The sequence below is a fragment of the Carcharodon carcharias genome, chromosome 2 (genome assembly GCF_017639515.1).
Source record: "Carcharodon carcharias isolate sCarCar2 chromosome 2, sCarCar2.pri, whole genome shotgun sequence".
NCBI classification, from domain to species: domain Eukaryota; kingdom Metazoa; phylum Chordata; class Chondrichthyes; order Lamniformes; family Lamnidae; genus Carcharodon; species Carcharodon carcharias.
In genome coordinates, this window is record NC_054468.1 from 231,484,101 (window position 1) to 231,508,024 (window position 23,924).

The 23,924-nt window shown below is 43.7% G+C and overlaps 1 protein-coding gene across 1 annotated transcript in view; it reads right to left on the minus strand.

Moving 5' to 3' along the window:
* LOC121288904 (regulator of G-protein signaling 17-like) overlaps window positions 1-23,514 on the minus strand; it is a 39,104-nt gene extending 15,590 nt beyond the window's left edge. Inside the window, exons 1-2 of the mRNA XM_041207754.1 lie at window positions 23,384-23,514; window positions 19,601-19,673 (exon numbers count right to left, since the gene is read on the minus strand). Of these exons, the coding sequence (XP_041063688.1) occupies window positions 19,601-19,673; window positions 23,384-23,499 (189 nt within the window). The 5' untranslated portion in view covers window positions 23,500-23,514. The remainder of the gene's footprint in view (window positions 1-19,600; window positions 19,674-23,383) is intronic.
* Window positions 23,515-23,924: the final 410 nt, after the last annotated feature.

A 23,924-nucleotide genomic window follows, 5' to 3' on the forward strand; every position in this document is an offset into this window, starting at 1 on the left:
AAAAAGGGTACGGCGATGCTGCTGGAGGGAGAGGTCGAGTGTGTTCATATGGCGGCGCATGGCACTGAGTGTGGATCTCAGACTGTGACGGGAACAGCAGTCCGACAAATGTTTTATGTCCCGGAGATATCTGTAATCCTGGGTGGGTTCGAAACATGAGGGGTGGAATTTCAGTTGAAATCCACGTGGGGTAAGTCGGAGACGTAGGCAGTCACTGAGAAAGGAGATATGGTTGTGAAAGCGGGTTTTAGTAAACACCTTGTCAAACACCAGGAGAGAAATGGAAAGCAATGAAGGTGAGCAAGGCAAAAGAGATATACGGAAATCTTGTCACAGAGACGAACAGAACTTCTTCAAGGTAGGCATTCCTTGAAGAGGAGCGGCAGTCAATTAAACAAAGATAAAAACAAAAAACAGCAGATGCTGGAAATCCAAAACAGAAACAGAAATACCTGGAAAAACTCAGCAGGTCTGGCAACATCAGCTTTTCTTCTCCGCCGATGCTGCCAGACCTGCTGAGTTTTTCCAGGTAATTCTGTTTCTGTTTTGGATTGCCAGCATCTGCAGTTTTTTGTTTTTATCAAACATTATCTGGCCATTTATCTAATTGCTGTTTGTGGGGCCTTGCTGCATGATAATTAGCTGCTTGTTTCCCTCCACTACATTGGTGACTACACTTCAGAAGCTAAAAGTGCTTTTGGACGTCCCGAGGTCATGAAAGGTGCTATAAAAATGCAAGTCTTTCTTTTTCCCTTACTTCAGTGAGGATCAGGGCCCTCTCTTCATTGCTGCTCACTGACCCTCAGCTGCAGGAGTGTAGGTCTGTGGCTTGGATCAATGAGGATGGAAGAATGGGCATCATGCAAAGGAACAAGTCAGGTTTTACTTTTTTTCTGGTCAAATCGCATGTGAATTCTGAGTGCTGAAACTCAAGCACTGCTAGCCAGGTCTATATTTGAAGTATTTCCTGAGTAATTTGACACACAGCAACCTCTGGTAACTATTATTTCATAAACACCTTCATCAATCAAAGCAAAACATGTTTGGCAACACATTCTGGGGCTCCCTACACGCTGCACCATCCTTGCAGCAAATTCATCAACTGCTCCTTCAAAAACCCATCCTTTTAAAAAAAAGGAAGACCTTGCATTTATATAACATTTTTCACGACCACCGGACATCTCAAAGTACTTTAGGGCCATGGTATATTTTTTGAATTGTAGTCATGTTGTGACTACGCTTCAAAAAGGCAGTGCAGCTGAGGAAACTGATTGCAGACTTGGAGTTTGGTGAGAGGGGGATTTTGGTGAGGGGGTGGAGGAGGTGCTTGTTTCCTTTTTCTATCTTTCCCACCCTGTAGGAATTGGCTATTGCTCTACTACAGGGAAAGGAACTAATGTTTGTTGAGTATCTGGTGAGTGGATAAGGTCTGTTCTATTCCCAAGCTTTAAAATAATATACAAATTGATGGTAGAGTTAATAAAATATATTATAAAGCAACATAAATAAGTGAATAATATAATTAAGTAATTATTTAAATCATATTAAGGATGGCAGGACAGGTAATGTGTCAAAGCTGCAGTATGTGGGATCTCCTAGATAACATTGTGATCCAGGGCAAACACATCTGTAGTAAGTGTTTGCGGCTTGAGGAACTTTGGCTCAGAGTCATTGAGCTGGAGGCTGAGCTGCAGACACTATGACACATCAGGGAGAGGGAAAGTTACCTGGATGATGTGTACCAGGAGGCACCAGTAAGACACTGCTTAGGATAGGGTCTTCTGACTTGGTCAGTGGTCAAGGACAGGAGGGTGCGACGGCAAGTGAGGCAGGTCAGGGGACCCAGAGATCAGGAGTATAAGCCTCTGCAGCTGTCTAATAGGTTTGAGATTCTCTTAGCTTGTTTGGATGAGTGCAGGAGGCTGTAGGGTGGATGAGCAAACTGACCATGATACAGGAAGCAATTCAAGTGGGGAGAGCAAAACGGAATGTCTTGGTAGTAGGTGACAGTATAGTGAGGGGGATTGGCACTGTTCTCTGCAGCAAAGATTCCAAATGGCTCTGTTGCCTGCCCAATGCCAGGGTTCAGGGCATCTGCTCAGGGCTGGAGAGGAACTTGCAGTGGGAGGAGGAGGATCCAGTTGTCATGGTCCATATAGGTACCAATGACATAGGTAGAACTAGGAAAGAGGTTCTGCATAGAGATTATGAGGAGCTAGGTGCTAAATTGAAAAGCAGAACCTCAAAGGTTATAATCTCTGGATTATTACCTGAGCCACGTGCAAATTGGAATAAGGTACATAAATTAGAGATGAACACATGGCTCAAGGACTAGTGTGAGTGAAGTGGGTTTGAGCTGGTGAGGCACTGGCACCAGTACCGGGGAAAGTGGGGGCTGTACAGTTGGGACAGTTTACACCTGAACCATGTGTTAGACCAGTGTTCTTGCAAACTGCATAACTAGGGAAGTAGAGAAGGTTTTAAACTAAATAGCGGGGGCAAGGGATCAAATGTAGAAAGAGAAGAGACAAGGTAAGAGAGGAAAATAGTAATATGGGAAATGAACGTTGGAGAATGGCAGGAAGGGACAGAGAGAAAAAATATGCCTAAATATGCACCAATAATCAAGACCAGATGTCACAAAGATATCAAAAACACAAAACTAAAGGCTCTGTAATTGAATGTGCATAGTTTTCATAACAAAGTAAATGAATTGATAATGCACATTGAAGTAAATAAGTACGATCTGATAACCACTATGAATGTGGCTGCCAGATGACAAGGATTGGGTCCTGAATATTGAGGGATATATGACCTTCAAGAAGAATAGGAAGCTGGGTAAAGGTGGAGGGGTAGCACTACTAATTAAGAATGGCATTTGTGCAATAGTTAAAGATGACCTTGGTTCAGGAGATCAGGAAGCAGAATCGGTTTGGGTGAAGATGAGGAATAGTAGGGGAAAGAGGTCATCAGCGGGAGTGGTCTACGGCCCCCTAACAGTAACCACAATGTAGGACAAAGTATACAAGAAGAAATATTGGATGTTGTGATAAAGGGACGACAATAATCATGGGTGACTAATCTACATACAAACTGGAAGAATCAGATTGGCAGTAGTAGTCTGGATGAGGAGTTTATAGAATGCTTTCAAGATAGTTCCTTAAAGCAGCACTTTCTGGAACCAACCAAAGAGCAGGTTATATCAGTCTTAGTATTGTGTAATGTGACAGGATTAATTAATGACCTGAGTGAAGGCATCCCTAGGTAGCAATGACCACAATATGATTGAATTTACATACAGTTTGAAAGGGAGGAGAGTGGGTCTAAGATTCATATTTTAAACTTAAACAAGGGCAACTATGTGGCCATGAAAGCTGAGCTAGCTGAAGTGAATTGAGATACTAGGCTAGGAGATATGTCAATAGAGAAGCAGTGGCAGATATCTAAGGGGATTTTTCAGAATACTGAGATTAAGTATATTCCTACTATAAAGAAAAATTCCAATGGGAGGACCCACTATCTGTGGTTAACTAAAGAAGTTAAGGAAAGCATCAAACTTAAGGAAATAACATATAACTGCGCAAAGATGAGTGGCAGGTCAGATAATTGGTCAAGATATAAAGAATGGCAGAGAATGACTAAAAGGTTAATGAGGAGAAAGAAATTAGGGTATGAGAGGAAGCTAGCTAGAAATATAAAAATGGATAGCAAGAGTTTCTACAGGTATTTAAATCGGAAAAGAATGGGTAAAGTGATTGTTGGTTCTCTTGAGAGTGAGAATGGGGGGTTAATAGTAGATAATAAGAAAATGGCAGATGAAATAAACAAACATTTTGCTCTGTCTTTACTATAGGAGATATAAAACATTCCAGTAGCAGCTGTAAATCAGGAGGTGGAGGGGAGAGAGGAAATTTGTGTAATTACAATCACTAGGGAAGCAGGACTGAGCAAACAGATGGAGCTGTGGATTCAGATGAACTTCATCGTAGGGTATAAAAAAGGAGGCTAATGAGGTAATAGATGCATTCGTGTTAATTTTCCAAAATTCGCTACATTCTGGCAAGGTTCCATCAGACTGGAAAGTAGCAAACATAACTCTTCAAGAAGGGAGGGAGACAGTAAACAGGAAACTAAAGGCCAGTTAGTTTGATGTCTGTGGTGGGGAAGGTGTTAGAGATGATCATTAAAGAGGTTATAGCTAAGTATTTAGAAAAGCACAAGGCCACCGGAAAGAGTCCACATGGTTTGGTGAAAGGGAAATCATGTTTAACCAATTTATTAGAGTTCTTTGAATGGGTAACATGTGAAGGAGTAAAGGGGGGCCTGTAGATGTACTGCACTTGGATTTCCAGAAGGCATTTGATAAGGTGCCACATCAAAGGTTATTGTGGAAAATAGAAGCTCATGGTGTAGGGGGTGACATACTAGTCTGGATAGAGGATTGGCTAGCTGATAGAAAACTGAGAGTATGCATAAATGGGTCTTTGTCTGATTGGCAGGATGTGACTAGTGGAGTCCCACAGGGACCTGTGCTGGGGCCTCAACTTTTTACAATTTACATCAATGACTTAGATGAGGGGAGCAAAGACATAGCAACTAAATTTGCAGATGACACAAAGATAGGTAGGTTAAGTGAGTGGGAAAACATCTGGCAGATGGAGCATAATGTGGGAAAATGAGTTGTTCACTTTGGCAGGAAGAATAAAAAGGCAGAGTATTAATTAAGTGGAGAAAGACTGCAGAATTCTGAGGTGCAGAGGGAACCAGATGTTCTCGTACATGAGTCACAAAATGTTAGTATGCAGGTACAGCAAGTAATCAAGGAGGCTGATGGAATGCTATCCTTTATTACTAGAGGAATTGAAAATAAATGTAGGATGTTATACAGGTTCGGTTATACAGGTCATTGGTGAGACTGCATCTCAAATACTGTTTGCAGTTTTGATCTCCTTCTATAAGGAAGGTTGCAAATGCATTGGAGGTGGTTCAGAGGAAGTTTGCTGGATTGATACCTGGAATGAGTGGGTTGTCTTATGAGGAAAGGTTAGACAGACTGGGCTTGTTTCCACTAAATGTTTGAAGAGTGAGGGGTGCCTTGATTGAAGTATATTAGATCCTGAACGGTATTGACAAGGTGGTCGTGGAAAGGATGTTTCCTCTTGTGGGTGAGTCCAAAACTAGGGGGCACTGTTTTAAAATTAGGGGTCGCCCTTTTAGGACAGAGATGAGAAGAAATTTTTTCTCTGAGGGTTGTGCGACTTTGGAACTGCTTCAGAAGGCAATGGAGGCGGGGCTACTGAATATTTTTAAGGCAGAGGTAAATAGATTCTGATGAAGAGTCATACGGACTCGAAATGCTAACTCTGTCTTCCTCACCACAGATGCTGTCAGACTTGCTGAGTTTTTCCAGCAATTTTTGTTTTTGTTTCAGATTTCCAGCATCCGCAGTATTTTGCTTTTAAATAGATTCTTGTTAGGTAAGGGAATAAAAGGATACCGGGGGTAGACGGGAATGTAGAACACAGAACACAAACAGATCAGCCATGATCTTATTGATTGGTGGAGCAGGCTCAAGGGGCCCCTGCTCCTATTTCATATATTCATAAGATGTATGAAATATGATAGCTAATTTGCACACAGCAAACTCCCACAAACAGCAAAGTGTTAGTGACCAGATAACTTGTTTTCATTGTGATGTTGATTGGGAAATAAATATTAGCCAGGATACCGGGGATAACTCCCCCGGTCTTCCTCAAAATATTGCCATGGGATCTTTTACATCCACCTGAGAAGACAGACAGGGCCTCAGTTTAAGTCAGATCTCGTTCGAGAAGCTAGCACCTCTGTCAGTGTGACTCTCCCTCAGTATTACACTGCTTTGTCGGCCATGATTTTTGTGCTGAAGTCCTGGAGTGGGACATGAACCTGGAACCTTGCGATTCAGAGGTGAGTGTGGTCCCAAGTGAGCCATGGTTGACACACAATTATTTATTTATTTAGTATAAAACATGCAGCTGTCAGTGAATTACAGATGGGGTGATACAGACCGAGGGAGAAGGTGCACTAAAACAGACTTAAGACAGACTTTGTCTCTTTATTATACATACATCAATGCTCTCTCCGATGCGTCTGTTTTTTACACTCAGGTGTTTCCTATCCAAACTCTGGGTCCAACCTCTCTTTTTTAAAAATGTATAAAAGGAGAGGGAAATTCTCCTTTCAGTTTAGCTTTGAACTGACCAGATCATTTTCTGAAATAAGCCAAGATTTCAATGATCTCGAGAAGCCACAGAAAATCTAACTGACACTGGGAGTCACTTTCAAAAAGAGTTATGGGTCTCACAGTTAAAATTACATTAAGGTTTCAGAGAGGGTGCTGGGAAGATTTACCAGAATGGTACCAAGGATGACAGGCAGTTATGTGGAGAGATTGGAGAAGTTGGGATTGTTCTCCTTAGAGCAGGGAGGGTTATGGGGAATAAAAACAGAAAATGCTGGGAAAACTCGGCAGGTCTGGCAGCATCCAAGGAGAGAGAAACAGTTAACATTTCGAGTCTGTATGAATCTTAAGTCATATGAACTCGAGCCGCTAACTCTGTTTCTCTCTCCATAGATGCTGCCAGACCTGCTGAGTTTTTCCAGCATTTTCTGTTTTTATTTCAGATTTCCAGCATCCGCAGTATTTTGCTTTTGTTTTAGGGTTATGGGGAAATTTGATGTTGAAAATTATGAAGGGTTTTGACAGAGTAAATGAGGAGAATCTATTTTCACTGGTCAATAACCAGAGAACACAGATTTCAAATCCAGGAATACCCCATTTTAAGTAGTAGATACGTTCTGAGAAACCACTACTTATGGTAAAATGACTCATATGGAAGATTTAAATGCATGTGATATCAGGAGGTGCAATTGCAACCAAAGATTTTCGGCCCCAATACATGACATAACGATGATCAACTTCCTGGGCTGAATGAGAGTGTGATTGGCCATGGGCCGCTCCTCTGTCAGGCACTGGCATTGCCATGGAACATGTGGAGTCCTCGGTAAGGGTCCAGAAGACTGCATTGGCTGGCAGCAGGAGGACCATGTTCCAAAACCTACACCAACAGCACTTTCCAAGGTAGGTGCCACTGCTTAAAATGGGGGATCGCTGTAAAACAGGGGAAATGAGGAGGAGTTTGTGTTATGCAGTGTGTTGTGATCTGGGATGCACTGCCTGAAAAGACAATAGTAACTTTCAAAAAAAAATTGAATGTATTTTTGAAAAGGAGAAATTTGCAGGGCCAGAGGAATCTCATATTAGAGATTATTTTCAGGGAACATGCTTAGAGATTAATATACGTAGAGATATTGTAATAAAAGAACTGAGTTTAAATTAAACAAGTGCCCAGGTCTTAGACAAGTGTAGGAAAGGAAATTGGAGATACATTAGTTTTAATCTTTTGAGCCCTGTTGGATTCAAGGCTAGTACCCAAGGCTTACAAAGTACATTTACTCAAGAAAAGAATGGGCAAGCAACAAATTAGTTTTTTAAAAATTCTTTCACGGGCTGTGAGCATCGTTGGCTCAGTCAACATTTATTGCCCATCCCTAATTGTCCTTGAGAAGGAGCTGGTGAGCTGCCTTCTTGAACCGCTGCGGTCCATCTGGTGTAGGTACTACAGGGTTTTGATAGAGTAAATGAGGAGAAACTGTTCTCACTGGTCAATAACCAGAGAACACAGATTTCACATCCAGGAATACCCAATTTTCAGTAGTAGATACGTTCTGAGAAACCACTACTTAAAGTAAAATGACTCATATGGAAGATTTAAATGTATGTGATATCAGGATATCACCAAAGATTTTCGGCCCCAATACGTAACATAAAGATGTTCCTGTTAGGAAGGGAATTCCAGGATTTTGACCCAGCGACAGTAAAGGAACAACAGTATGGTTCCAAATCAGGATGGTATGTGACTTGGTGGGGTACTTCCAGGTGGCGGTGTTCCCTGCATCTGTTGCCCTATCTTTTTAGGTGGTAGAGGTCATGGCTTTGGAAGGTGCTGTCGAACGAACATTGGTGAGTTCCTGCAGTGCATCTTGTAGATGGTACACACTGCCAAATGCTGCCTTGATGTCAAGGGCAGTCAATCTCACCTCACCTTTGAGTTCAGCTCATTTATCCATGTGTTGGAATGAATCAAATTGGCTGAAGACTTGCATCTGTGGTGCTGGAGAACTCGGGGGAGGCCGAGACGGGTCATCCACTCAGCACTTCTGACTGAAATGGCTGCAAGTGCTTCAGCCTTGTCTCTAAGACAGCAAGTTTAATGTCACTATTGGAAAAGTTTCCAGAATCTATTATCAGAACCAAAGTGAACACTTGGAAAAGTATCAACTGATTTGGGATGATTGGCATGGATTTGTTTAACCTAGCTAATCGAGCTATGATGCAGTGGATACAGGAGAATCAACAGATATCAGATTCAAGTGATTTTCATATGAGCATTTGTAAAGATTTTGAACAAGATGACTGCTCATGAAAAGTAGATCTGAATTCATGTTTAGCTCATCGTGCTTCTGCCAGCTCTTTGCTAGATCTATCCAATTGGTTTGACTCCCTGCTTTCTCCCCATAGCCCAGCAGATGTTTTCCCTTCAAGTATTTATCCAAATCTCTTGTGAATGTTACTATTGAATCTGATTCCACTGCCCTCTTGGGCAGTGAGTTCCAGATCATAACAACCTGTTGTTTAAATAAATTCATCAAGTCGTCTCACATTCTGTTGCCAATTTCATTAAATCGGCGTTGTCTGGTTACCTACCCATCTGCCACTGGAACCAGTTTCCTCTTTATTTACTCGATCAAAATCCCTTGCGATGTTGAACATCTCTATCGACTCTCCACTGAAGCTTCTCTGCCCCAAGGAGAACAATCCAAGCTTCTCCAGTCTGTCTGCATGATTGAAGCCTCTCCCATTCTAGTAAACCTCCCCTGCTCTTTCTTCAAGGCCTTGACATCCTTCCTGAAGCGTGGTGCCCAGAACTGAACACAATTCTCTAGCTGAGGCCTAACTGATGTTTTTTTAAAGGTTTGGCATAACGTCCTTGCTTTTGTCCTCAAATCCTCGATTATTAAAGCCAAGGATCCAATATGCCTTTTTAATGGTCTTCTCAACTTGTCCTGCCAACTTCAAAGATTTGTATGTGTATAGCCCCAGGTCCCTCAGTCCTTGGGATTATTAGTCCAAAAACATAATCACTATACCATCACAGCTAGTAAATGTGTTTGTGAATAATTCCCCTTTCAGATTCAAGCGCTGTTTCGCTCAAGGCACTGAGCAAATAATCCAGGTTGACAATTCAGTCTGGCACTTTGGGCTTTCTGTAGAGTTGGAGGTTCTTTCTTTCAGGAGGAATGTTAAACTGAGCTCTCTTTGATTGATCAGTTACATGTTAAACCTTGCACTATATGAAGAGCAAAGAATTATCCTGGTGTCTCAGTCTTCATTCCTTATCGCCAGATGATGGGATTAACTAACCATCAATCCTGTTTGTGGAATCAAATGAAACCAAAATGGCTGCCATGTTCAGCTGCCGAGCAACAGTACACAAAGTACAACTGGACATTTCTAAGGGATGTGATGAGGCACTATAAAATTGTAATCCTTTTGTTTCCTTTCTAACAATACTTCAACCGTGTCTTTGTATAATATCACTGGGAACTCTGGCCAGAGAAGGTTGTCACAAATCTTTCTTATACAATTATACAATCTTTCTTCATAAAATGACTGGGGGCAGCAGAATTTTTCCGCAGTGTCCTGGAACAATATTTATCCCTCAACCAATATCACTAAAAACAGATTATCTAGTCATTATTTCATTGTTGTTTGTGGGAATTTGCTGTCAGCAAATTGGCTGTTGCATTTCCCACTTTACAACAGTTTCTACACTTCAAAAAAAAAGTTCAATGGTAAAGCTCCTTGGGACATCAGGAAGTGATAGAAAATCACCAGATACATGCAAACTCTGTACTCTTTTAGCAGAATTCATGCCCCACACCATTCAGGGTTAACAATACACAGCAACAAGCAGAGTATCACTGGGGGAGCTGGATGTTTGTGGAGAGAAATAACTGTGGTTGAGGAAACCCAAATATTTCGGTGGGGGGGGATTGGTGGGGAATAAAAATGTAAAACTCCTACAGTCTGGAAAGTAAACGCAGCTGGAAGATCTTAACTTCGCCAAAACCAATAAATGTCCTCATTAAACAGTTTCCGCTCGACTGGACAGCAATGTGGATCACTGAGCTGCTTCGACTAGTTAACAGAAGGAAGTATTCGACAGGACGCAAAGCCCTTTCAATTCCCTGCTCAGTTCCTTGCTGTGTATCAGCAGCACCTATTGAAGGAGCACACATTTCCTGCCTGCCGGTCATTTAGCCACTCTCCTGTCAGAACCTTTGCTCCTCTATTACCAGGCGGCTTCCATTTTCTACTGGGAGTCATTAGGAGTGAAATGTGCCAGCATCAGAACACCCAGACTGAAGACAGACCACCCACAGTCATTCATTTCACAGACCATGGACAAATCCATACTGCCGCCCTAAGACCCCCCTGAAACTATCCTTGCCTCAACTCACCTGCTGCCGAAACAGTCAGCCATGCCTTTGTCACTTGGACCATTCTGTCCTGGCTGGCCTTCCATCTTCCACCTTTCATAACCTGCAGCTCATCCAAAACTCTGCTGGCTGTGTCCTCATTCTCACCAAGTCCCTTCTACCCTTCCCCTCCCCTGTGCTCACTGACCTACAATGGTTGCTAGTCCAGCGGCACCCATTTTAAAATGTCTATCCTTGTTTTCAAGCCCCATCGTGGCTTTGCGCTTCCCTATTTCGCTAATCCCCTCCAGACCCTACAGATCAGATCTCTGCACTCATCTAATTCCAGCCTTTTCCACCGTTGGCAGCCGAGCCTTTAGCTACCTGAGCTCTAAGCTCTAAAATTCCCTTCCTAAACTTCCTCGTCTCTCATTCCTCCTTTAAGACTTTACTTAGAACTTGGCTCTTTGACCAAGTTTTAGGTCATCTGCCCTAAATATCTTCTACTGTAGCTTGGTTTCAAACTTTGTTGGCTAATGCTCCTGTGACGTTTGACTATGTTAGGGCTGCTCTATGAACGGGGGCAGTTGCTATCATGGACTCTCCTTAACCCATTTCATGAACTGAAGAGGATCTCTTGGGTTTTCACCTGTTACCTTGGGAAATCCACACCTATGCTGCCCAATACACAGTGCACCTTTGATCGATTCCTTTCATAGCTAAGCCAGTTTCATCATCCCAAGGAACTCTGAAGTCATCGTGTTGCACAAAATATTTGCTTATCTCATTTGGCGATTGCCATCTAATCTTCATGCATTGAAATCACCTTGCGAGATGTTAGTATTTATATGGGCCATGGTAGCGTTGTGGTTGTGTTACTAGACCGATAATCCAGGGAGCACAAGTTCAAATCTCACTGTAGCAGATTGAGAATTCGTGTTCAGTTTAAAAATTTGGTACAGTAAAAATGACCATGAGGCTGTCCAATTCTGGTAGAAGCAAAAACAAAAATGACTGAAAAAACTCAGCAGGTCTGACAGCATCTGCGGAGAGGAACACAGTCAACATTTCAAGTCTGTATGACTCTTCAACAGAACTGAAGGCAATTCTGGTAGATCCAGCTGGTTCACTGATGTTCTTTATCCTGTCTGTCCTATTGATTCCAGACCTACAACAATGGGAAGAATGGTCTCCTTCTGTGTTGTAAGGCTCTAGTAGCAGGTGAGGTGATGCTTTTGTATTTATATCGTATTTCCTCCCAGGATGTGGCCAGTGTTGGCAAACTTGTCTATGTCTCATTGCCTTGGGGTGCTGGTGGGCCTTCCAAGCAGTTATTGTGAACACAATGGAATGGATTATTTGACCAGTTCACCGGGGCAATAAGAATCAACAAAGTAGCGTGGAAGTGGCATATGGTTGGGTGTGGGTAGCAGATTCCCTTACCTGAAGGAATTAAGTGAACCAGTTGTGATTTTTACGACAATCCAACAAACACAAATTGTTAATTTTATTTGGAACCAACTCAGGTTTATTGCATTCAGTTTCACAACTTACCGTGGCAAGATTTGCAGCTGTAACCTCTGGAGTACTGGTGCAGTAAGCAGACACATGGACACATTTCAAATAAAGGGTCTAACCTCTTTATTAAAATAATGGATGGGGAGATTTTAACTCATTTACTAACTTACTTTTTTTTTGAATTAAGATCACAGAGTGACTCCAATTCTCATAGCCAACCATATGTAGAGCTTTCCTGAAGGGGCTGACCTCTCTCTGACTTCCTGGTCCATTTTCTCAGACAACCCCATCACCCCTCCCCTTTTCTTCTTTATTCTTTCTTGGGATGTGGGTGTCACTGGCAAGGCCAACATTTGTTGCCCATCCCTAATTGTTCTTGATTTCTGAGGGCAGTTAAGATCAACCCACATTACCGTGAATGTGGAGTCACATGTAGACCAGACCAGGTAAGAATGGCAGATTTCTTGCCCTGAAGGATATTAGTGAACCAGGTGGGTTTTTATGACAATTGATGATAGTTTCATGATCACCATTACTGAGACTAGCTTTATATTCCAGGTTTTTTTATTTATTAATTAAATTTGTGGTGGGCTTTGAACACATGTCTCCAGAGTATTAGCCTGGGCCTCTGGATTATCAGTCCAGTGTCACTGGCCAGAATTTTCCAGCGCTCCCCCCCGCCCCCCCTCCCCCCCACTGCAACCATGGGTTCACCCACGGCAGATGCAACAGGCCATTCAACTTTCCATTCCCTTCGGCGGCTCCCGAAGATCCTGCCAGTGGGAGGGGCTGGAAAATCCCGCCAGTTATCACTATCCCACCATACCCCCACAGCATGTTTCCATGCAAGTGCATGAGATGAAACACCTCCCTTTTACCTTCTCGCTCTCTTGAGCATCCACGGCTCCAAACAGTCCTTCCAGGCGAAACAGCAAATTCTATGTACTTCTTTCAATCTAGTACACTGGCTTTGCTGCTCACAACGTGGTCCCCTCTACACTGGGGAGACTAAATGTGGATTGGGTTACCACTTTTCGGAGTACCTCAGCTTAATCTGCAATCGTGGCCCCAAGCTTCAGTGGCCCGCCATTTTAATTCTCCACCTTTCTCCCACTCTGACCTCAGAAAACAAGTGTCAAAACAACTATCTTAGTTCAGAAGTATTCGACATAAACACAGCAACTTGGGAGTAAAAACCCTGAAACATTGAAATATATGAAAAGGGTTTTCTTATAAAATACTGAAAGCTTGAACTATATCCATTGGGCCAACCGTAAATGGTGGTCAAATAACCAGAGGGGGAGGCTCCACAAATACAGGACAAGTCAGATCCAATCAAATACCCCCATTGGTCTTTCTTTACTCTTTCATGGGATGTGGGCATCACTGACATGGCCTACATTTGTTGCTCATCCCTAATTGCCCTTGAACTGAATGGCTTGTTAGGCCATTTCAGAGGGCAATTAAGAGTCAGACACATTGCTATGGATCTAAAATCACATGTTGGCCAGATTGGATAAGGACGGCAGATAGATTGGAAAATAGCACATGTAACTCCTTTATTCAAAAAGGGAGAGAGGCAGAAAGCAGGAAAATACAGGCCAGTTAGGCTAACATCTGTCATAGGGAAAATATTGGAAGCTATTATTAAAGATGTTAAGGCAGGGCACTTGGATAAATTCAAGGCAATCAGGCAGAGTCAACATGGTTTTGTGAAAGGGAAATCATGTTTAACCAATTTATTGGAGCTCTTTGAAGGAGTCACATTTGCTGTGGATAAATGGCAACTGGTGGATGTACTGTACTTAGAATTCCAGAAGGCATTTGATAAAAGGCTATTATGGAAAATAGAAGCTCATGGTATAGGGGGTAACATATTGGCATGGATAGAAGATTGGCTGGCTAACAGGAAACAGAGGGTAGGCATAAATGGGTCTTTTTTCTGGTTGGCAGGAACGTGACGAGTGGTGTGCCACAGGGATCAATGCTGGGGCCTCAACTTTTTGCAATATATATATATATATGACTTGGATGACAAGGCAGAAGGTATTGGTGCTAAATTTGCTGATGATAAAAAGAAAGGTAGGAAAGTAAGTTGTGATGAGGACACAAGGAGGCTACATGGGAACATACCTGTAAATGGGTGAGTGAGTGGGCAAAGATCCGGCAGAGTTTACTGTGGGAAAATGCGAAATTGTCCATTTTGGCAGGAAGAATAAAAAAGAAGCTTATTATCTAAATGGTGAGAGATTGCAGAGCTCTGAGATTCCGAGGGATCGGGTGTTCTAGCACATGAATCACAAAAGGTTAGTATGCAAGTACAGCAAGTCATTAGGAAAGCTAATGGAATGTTATTTGTTTATTGTGAGGGGAATTGAATATAAAAATAGGGAGGTGATCCTCCAGCTGTACAGGGCACTGGTGAGACCACAACTGAAATACTGTGTACAGTGTTGGTCTCCTTATTTAAGGAAGGATGTAAACGCATTAGAAGTAGTTCAGAGAAGGTTTACTAAACTAATACCAGGAAGGGGCAGGTTGCCTTATGAGGGAAGGTTGGGCAGGCTAGGCTTGTAACTGCTAGAGTTTAGAAGAGAAAGAGGCAACTTGATTGAAAGGGGTCTTGACAGGGTGGATGTGGAGAGGATTTTTCTCCTTGTGGGAGCATCTAGGTCTAGGGGTCACTATTTAAAAATTTAAAAATGGGCTCGCCAGAGATGAGAAGAAATTTTTTCTTTCAGAGGGTAGTGAGTCACTGGAACCTTCTTCCCCAAAAGGCAGCGGAAGCTGAGCCTTTGAATGTTTTCAAGGCAGAACTAGATAGATTCTTGATAGATAAAGGGGGGTGAAAAGATATCTGGGGTAGGCAGGAGGTTACAGTCAGACCAGCCATGATCTTACTGAATGACGAAGCAGGCTTGAAGTGGCCTACTCCTAACTCGCGTGTAAGTGTGTAAGAATATTTCCTTCCCTAAATTAGTGAACCAGATGGATTTTCATAACAATTGGTGATAGTTTCATGGTCACCATTACTGAGACTAGCTTTATATTCCAGATTTATTAATCGAATTTAAATTTCAACAGCTGTTGTGGTGGGATTTGAACCCATGCACCCAGAACATTAGCTCAGGGATCTGGATTATTAGTCCAGTGACATTACCACTGTCACCATTTCCCCACGACTATTCAGACTCATCAGGAAAATGACGAAAGGTTTTGCTGACAGTGCTACCAATCAGCACTTACACAGCAGTAACCTGCTCACTGATGCTGAGTTCAGGCTCTACCAGGGCCACTCAGCTCCTGATCCCATTACAGCCTTGGTCCAAACATAGACAAAAGAGCTGAACTCAAGAGGTGAGGTGTGAGTGACTGCCCTTCACTTCAAGGCAGCATTTGACTGAATGTGGCATCAAAACTGGAGTCAGTGAGAATCGGGGGAAAACTTTCCACTGGTTGCAGTCATGTGTAGCACAAAGGGAGATTGGAATTGTTGTTGAAAGCCAATCACCACAGAACCAGGACATCACTGCAGGAGTTCCTCAGGGAGTGTCCTATGGACCCAACCATCTTCATCTGCTTCATCATTAACCTTTCATCTAACATAATGTCAGAAGTTAAGATGTTCGCTGATGATTGCACAGTGTTCAGTGTCATTTGTAACTCCTCAGACACTGAAGCAGTCCATGTCTGCATGTGGAAAGCTCTGACAACATTCAGGCTTGGGCTGATAAGTGGCAAGTCACATTCAAACCACTCAAGTGCCCGGCAATGACCATCGCCAACAAGAGAGAATCTAACCAACTTCCCTTGTCATTTAATGACATTACATCAGTGAGTCCTCTACCATCAACATCCTGGGGGTTACCAGTGACCAGAAACTGAACTGGACTAGTCATATAAATACTGTGACTACAAGATTAGGTAAGAGGCTGTGATTTCTGCAGAGAGTAACTCACCTCCCGACTCCCCAAGCCTTTCTACCATCTACAAGGCACAAGTCAGGAATGTGATGGAATATTCTCCACTTGTCTGGGAGCTCCAACAACAATTAAAAAGCTTGGCACTGTCCAAGACAAAGCAGCCCGCTTGATTGGCACCCCATTCACCACCTTCAACATTCACTCCCTCCACCACCAAAACACAGTGTGCACCATATACAAGGTACATAGCATCAACTCACCAGTGCTCCTTCGATAGCATCTCCCAAACTCACGACCACTACTACCTAGAAGGACAAGGGCAGCAGATAGATGGGAACACCGCCCCCTGCAAGTCCCCTTCCAAGTCACTCACCATCCTGACTTGGAAATATATCACCGTTCCTTCACTGTCGCTGAGCCAAAATACTGGAACTCCCTTCCTAACAGCACTGTGGGTGTACCTACACCACATGGACTGCAGCGGTTCAAGAAGGCAGCTCACCACCACCTTCTCAAGGGCAACTAGGATTGGGCCATAAATATTGGCCCAGCCAGCAACTTTTACATCCCATGAGCAATTAAAAAATGAAATACCGACCGACAGTGTAGAAACACAACACAGCAGGAGGGCATTTGGCTTAGTTCAATCCTCTAAGTCTGTGCTAGCTCGTTGAAATGCTATCATAATAAGTCCCACTTCCCTTGTTCTCTCCTACATAACCTTGAAAATTTCTCCTTCTAATCCCTCTATTTAACTCCCTTTGAAAGTCACTATTGAAACTGCTTCCACCGCCCTTTCAGGCAGCTCATTCCAGATCACTACAACTCACTGTGTAAAGAATGGGTTAAGTGTTTGGCAGTACTACAACTGTGTGGGGAGAGAATGAGCAATCCACCGTATTCATAATGGCCTTACAAATCAATGATCTGTCAAGTTGCACCTCAATTTTCCATGATTACCACAAAAGATTTTTAAATGAAGACGTGTGCATTTTTTAAAGCACTTTATTACATCTCAGAACCATAGAGTTAACAGCACAAATGGAGGCCAAATGAGAAAATGATCAAATCATCTGTTGGTGATACAAAAATGAAACACAGCTGCTGGAGACCTGAAATAAAAACAGCAAATACTGAAAATACTCAGCACCTCTGGCAGCATCTGTGAAGAGAGAATCAAAGATAAGGTTTCAGGTCTGTAACGTCCTGAAGATCAGCTGCAGACCTGAAACACTACCTTGGTTTCTCTCCGCACAGATGCTGCCACATCTGTCAGTGATATTGACTGAGGTTAGGACACTGCGAGAACTCTTCTTTGAGTAGTGGCTGAGCGAGCTTTTCCATCCATCCAAGAGGGCAGATGGGGCCTCATTTAATGTTTTACCCGAAAGACAGCACCACCCACCAGTGCAGCACTCCCTCTGTACCGCACTGAAACGTCAACCTGGGCTGTGGGCCCATGTCTCTGGTGCTTGAACCCTCAGCCTTTGGATTTAGATGCAAACACACATTCAATCCACTAAGCCTCAGGTTACACTGCAGAGAGATGGGAGAAGATAGGGCGAGGGACGTGGTTTTGGGCAAGGAAGAAAGAGAGAGAGAAAGGGATTGACAGGAGAGAGAAAGTGAGAAATTAAGAGAAAAAGGAAAGGAGGAAGGAAGACAGGTAGGAGTGAGGCTGAGACAAGTGACAGAATGATAGGAGAGAGAGAGAGTGAGATAGTGAATGAGCGAGAAAGGGAAGAGAAGAAGAAACATGAAAGTCATGAGTTAGAGAGAGAAAATGAGCACAGAGAGAGAGAGAGAGAGAGAGAGAGAACACTTTTCAAAAATGATTCTTGTAGACCTTTTGGGAATTTCTTTTTTCTGTTCCAATGAGCTTATGTAACAAAACACTGGGAAATCATTAACAGCTGGAAGCAGCTGTGCTTAATGAGAGAAATGAATCCACTTTTTGTCATTTTTTTTTAAACACCAAGACACTGACACATCTGCTGCTCCCTCAGGAGCTGTCTGACATTCCTTCTTCACAGCCCAAGTGAAAGGATGTATGGTCAGTGCATCCCTGCCAACTTCAATGGGGTAAGTATGGATCTGGGCCAGATAAATTGGAATCATAGGTTGGCAAGCGAAACTGGAGCTGAACAGTGGGCTGCCTTTAAAGAAGAGAGAGTTCTGTTGCAGTCGAAGCATATTTCCACATAGGGGAAAGGTTGGGCAAACAAATCCAGAGTTCTCTGGATGACGAAAGAGGTATGGAATAAGATGAAGAATAAGAAGCGTGCATATGACAAAATGTCAGGCGGATAATACAACTGAGAACCAGGCTGAATATAAAAGGTCCAGAGGGGAATTGAAAAAGCAAATGAGAAAAGCAACGAGAGAGTATGAGAAGAGACTGGCAGCTAACACACAAGGGAATCCAAAAGTCTTCCGTAGGCATATAAAACAGTAATAAAAGGGCTGGGGCCAATTAGGGACCAAAGTGGGGATTGATGTATGGAGACAGAGGGAATGGCTGAGGAATCAAATGGATATTTTGCACATGTCTTTACCAAGGAAGAAGATGCTGCACAGGTTATGCTGAAAGAGGAGGTCAGTCAGATACTCGAAGGGTTTAAAATTGATAAGGATAAGATATTGGATAGGCTGTCTGTAACATAAAGTTGAAAGGCACCATGACTGGATGAGGTGCATCCACGGAAACGGAGGGAAGTGATAGTGAAAATTGTGGAGGCACTGACCATAAATTTTCAGGCTTCCTTAGACTCGGGGGCAGAGGTTGGTAGGGTGGGGGATGGTGACAGTGGTGCCAGAGGACTGGAGACTTGCAAACGTTACATCCTTGTTCACTGGCGGGGTGGGGACTGGTGGTGGTGGGGTCTAGAACCAGGGGACATAGTCTCAGAATAAGGGGCAGATCATTTAGGACTGAAATAAGGAGGAATTTCTTCACTCAGGTGGTTGCGAATCTTTGAAATCCCCTGCGCCCCCCCCCCCCCAGAGGGATCTGGAAGCTCAGTCCTTGAGTAGGTTCAAAACTGAGATTGATAAGTTTCTATGTAAGGGATAAGGGGATAGTGCAGGAAAGTGGTTTTGAAGTAGAAGATCAGCCACGATCTCATTGAATGGTGGAGCAGGCTCGAGGGGCTGAATGGCCTACTCCTGCTCCTATTTCTTATGTTCAAAATATAGTGTAAGGGTAAGCTCAGCAACTACAGGCCGCTCACTTTAACCTCAATGGTGGGGAAGCTTCTACAGAACAATAATTCAGGACAAAGTTAATAGTCACTTGGGCAAATGTGGGTTAATTAAGGAAAGCCAGCGAGAATAGCAGGCCAGCAACTCATTAATATTGTTGCACAAGGGATGTTATGTGAGCGAGTTAAGTCTTCCATTAATATGACTAAATTAATTAGGTTTGTGGACAATTAAGAATTGGTTGGATGGACAGTAACCAAGACTGCCCTTTGGGTTCAGCTGAAGGCTGCTCTGAGGCAAAAGCTATAGGTACTATTAAAAAAAAACAATGGAACACATTGGACTGACCTCTCTTCAGTGGATTCAATGGTCTCCACGGTAGTTTCCATTTTAGTTTCTTCTGTAGGTCTGCCTGCTGTCTCCTCTCTCTCTTCTTTCCTAGCAGAGAGACTGGAAAGAGAAAATACACATCATTTCATCAAGGCAAAGTAGACGTTGGTACGGAGGACAACATATTTATTGGCTTTACCTTTCCAGCTTTTGTTCCCAAGTTAGTGTTGATCCTCACTGCTGTGCAGAGTGGAGTTGGGGAGGACATAAGTTACCACAAAAGCAGTAACAGGTGCTTGCATTTACACAGAATCTTAATATAGAAAAACAAGTCCCAGGGAACTTTACAGAGGTGCAATGGACACCAGGACAAAGGAAGAGAAATTTCTATGGCTGGTCATTAGCTGAGCTATTGAGGTGGAGTTTGAAGAGGATTTTGAAAGTTGGCTTGTTAACTTGGGAACATTTTCTCCCTCCAGACTTTGAGATGAATTTCTGCAAGGGTTCTTCTGGTGGTCCACTATAATTGTGGCAGAAGATATTTATGAATATGTGAGGAGGAGACCAATGACATTAGCAACATGTGGGGAGGGAGCCGGTTATCAATGGCACTAGTGTATGGGAAGAGGGGTGGGTGGCAGAGAGCATTTGAAGGCAGATAACCATGTGATGAAACCTCCCAGGGCACAGATCCCTGGCTTGTGATGTCCCTCAATGCCTTCAGTCTGCTCATTCCTTCTACAATCCCAGTCTTGCTGTGACCCATCCACTCTTTCTCGATTTACCTCTGCTGCACGATGAGCTTATCAATAAAAGAAAAGAAGGATCTTTGATTTTAGGAAGCTCCAACAGGCAATTTTTGGATTGACTTTTAAAGTGGCTCAGTGTTTCATTTACTTCTTTGCTTCAGATCAAGCACCGATTGGAACAGTCCAATCAACAGCGACAACAACTTACATTTATATAGCACCTTTAATATAATGAAATGTCCCAAGCTACCTCACAGGAGCATTCTAAAACAAAGTGTGACACTGAGGAGATATTAGGTACGATGAAAAGAGGTTTTAAGAAGTGTCTTAAGGGAGGAAAGTGAGGTAGAGAGGTGGAGAGGTTTAGGGAGAGAATTCCAGAGTTTGGGGTCCAGGCAGCTGAAGGCACGGCCGCCAACAGTGGAGTGATTAAAATTGGGGATGCTCAAGAGGCCAGAATTAGAGGAGCACAGATATCTCGGAGGGTTGTGGGGTTGGAGGAAATTACAGAGATAGAGAGCAGCAAGGCCATGGAGCGATTTGAAAACAAGGAGGAGAATTTTAAAATCAACATGTTGCTTGACTAATGTAGGTCAGTGAGCATAGGGGAATTGGACTTGGTGCGAGTTAAGACACAGGCAGCAGAGTTTTGGATGACCTCAAGTTTATGGAGGGTAGAATGTGGGAGACCAGCTAAGAGTGCATTGGGATAGTCGAGTCTAGAGGCAATGAAGGCATGAATGAGGGTTTTGACAGCAGATGAACCGATACAGAGACATAATCAGGTGATGTTACAAAGGTGGAAATAGGTGGTCTTGATGACGGTGTAAATATGGGGTCAGAAGCTCATCTCAGGATCAAATGTGACACCAAAGTTGCGAACAGACTGGCTTAATCTCAGACTGTTTCCAGGGAGGGGGATGGAGTTGGTAATTAGGGAATGGTGTTTGGAGCAGGCACTGTAAACAATGGCTTCAGTCTTCCCAATGTTTAATTGGAGGCTATTTCTATTTATCTTAGCACTGGATGTCAAATAAGCAGCCTAATAATTTAGTAACAGCGGAGGAGTGGAGAGAGGTGGTGGTGAGGCAGAGCTGGGTGTTGTCGGTGTACATGTGAAAACTGACACCCTGCCTTCAGATGAGGAGCAACATGGGGGCAGAATTTTGACCCCCTCTCCGTCGGGCTGGCTGGGTGGGGTGGGCGGACTCAGGTGAGAAGCCTGTGATCGGGGCTGGACCGCGATTTTACGTGAAACACAAGCAGCGCCTGTGTGGCAGTGCAGGGGAAGAGGGCAAGCACCAACTTCCCACGTGCACGAGGGTGCTTGCTTCACAATCTCCCTTTGGTGCTGAGCTACCTCAAGGAGATGAAGAGTTTTCAAAGAAAATAAGAAATGTTTTAAAAATGTAATAAAACACGTCCCCTCATATGACTCCGTCACGTGAGTAGGGACATGTTACAAATGATATTTAAAAGATTTTATTTCATTTTTATTTGATGCTGGGAACCTCATCTCGCCCATGGATGAGGTTTCCAAAAAAAAGTGCAAGGGCCGCTTGGCCTTTTCACCTGCCTGTCAACTGTAAGGTTGCACGGCAAAAAAAATTGTTCCAATTACCTTGTCAATGGCCTTTTAATGGTGGGCGGGTGTGCTGCTGATTCCCTTGTGCGCCCACCAACTGAAATATCGCGTGGGTGCGCACTGATGTCAGGATGCTCGCCCAATGTCAACGCGCGTCATGTTACGCTCAAGCGGGGTCAGGTGTCCGCTCGTCCACCGAGGTAAAAATTCTGCCCTTGTAGATGAGAAATAGGAAGGGGACAAGGTTGGATCCTTCAGGGGCACCAGAGGCAACAGCGTAGGGGGAGGAAGAGAAGCCATTGCAAATGGTTCCCTGGCTACAATTAGATAGTTAAGAATGGAACCACGTGAGAGCAATCCCACCCAGATGGACCTCACCAAGTGGAGAGGAGGATGGTGTAGGTGGTCAGCCATGTCAAAGACTGCAGATAGGCCAAGGAGGATGAGGAGGGAAGATTTACCACAGTCACAGTCACATACGATGTCTCTTGTGCCTTCAGTAAGAACTGTTTCAATACTGTGGCAGGGGCAGGAATCAGTTTCCTTGTTTTGCTGAGCTCTGTTGAACTTTCTAGCAATTTCCTTTCCAGGCAAATCTCTGCCAGAGACTGAGGTGACCTGCAAAAGATTTATTTTTAATCCAGAGATGTAGGGATCCTCATCCTTGACACATTTTTGATCAATGGACCACCCAGAATTCAAATTGGGCAAAAATTGGTATCATCAGGAGGACTAAGTGGCAACTTTGAAATTGGTTGTGAAGGCAAATGGCTAATTGTTGGTGCTTTGGGGGTCCATATAAATATTGTCTAAAGACATAGACGTCTCAAGTATTAGGGATTGTCACAATGGGCAACAGGTTTTTAACTACCTGTCTGTGCCACTGAACAAAGTGCATGAGATTCTATAGAGTCTACAGCATGGAAACAGGCCATTCGGCCCAGCTGGTCAATGCCAGTGCTTATGTTCCACACGAGCATCCTCCCACCCCTACTTCATTTCACTATAAAGGCAAATACTTGTTGCCCTTGTGTTATCATTCAGAAATTAGTGTGCTAGCCTGGCTGCGTACAGGAAAGAGTAACGCAACCGGCAGAATGTCTGGGCCGCACTGAGGTCAGGAATGGAGGTGGATGGGGTGTAAAAGTGCCAGCCTTGACTGGTGCGCTGGTTTCCCCATTGCCAGCACCAGCCATGTCAGAGGAGGCAAGTTCAGGGTCCAGGAAGGCTGCCCACTCCTATGCAGTGCAGTCAATTAGATTCATTAAGAATCGTGTTAAGGGCAGATAAAGGAAGGATTTTCCAGTCACCCTCCAGACAGGGGGGAGCAGTTTAACTATCTGGAGGTGGGCACCATGTGGCATTCTGTGGTGTCAGTGCTCCAGGCAGCCTTACAGGCCCTCCCCACCTGCCTGGGTGCGGTAAAGCCGAAGGTCACCCTTAGAGGGATGTGAAGTGAAAGTTCAGCTCGGTGCGCGCGAGTTGAGTTGACCTACCATGAACAGCTGCAGCAACAGCACCAGCAGAAGCAGCAAGTGTTCGGCCTCTGATTGGGCGATGCTCGTGGGTCAGTGCCATCTCCTTCATTTCTCGTTTCTGCCCTCTTCCCCATTTCTGTTCGTTCGGATCCCAAACACTTTAAAAAAAACAGAGAAATAAAAAGGTTCTAATTAAAATGGTCAAGGTGCAGGGACTTGCTAGGGTTAAACAACTGACTTTTTCATTCATTCTCAGGGTCTGCGCATCGTTGACAAGTCTGGCTTTTATTCCAAATCTGCGACCCCCACCACCTAGAACAAGGGCACAGGCACATGGGAACACCACCACTAGAAAGATTCCCCTCCTAGCCGCTCACCATACTGACTTGGAAATATATCGGCCGTTCCTTCGCTGACACTGGGTCAAAATCCTGGAACTCCCTCCCTAACAGCACTGTGGGTGTACCTACAACTCATGGACTGCAGAGGTTCAAGAAGGCAGCTCTCCACCACCTTCTCAAGGGGAATTAGGGATGGGCAACAACAAATGCTGGCTTAG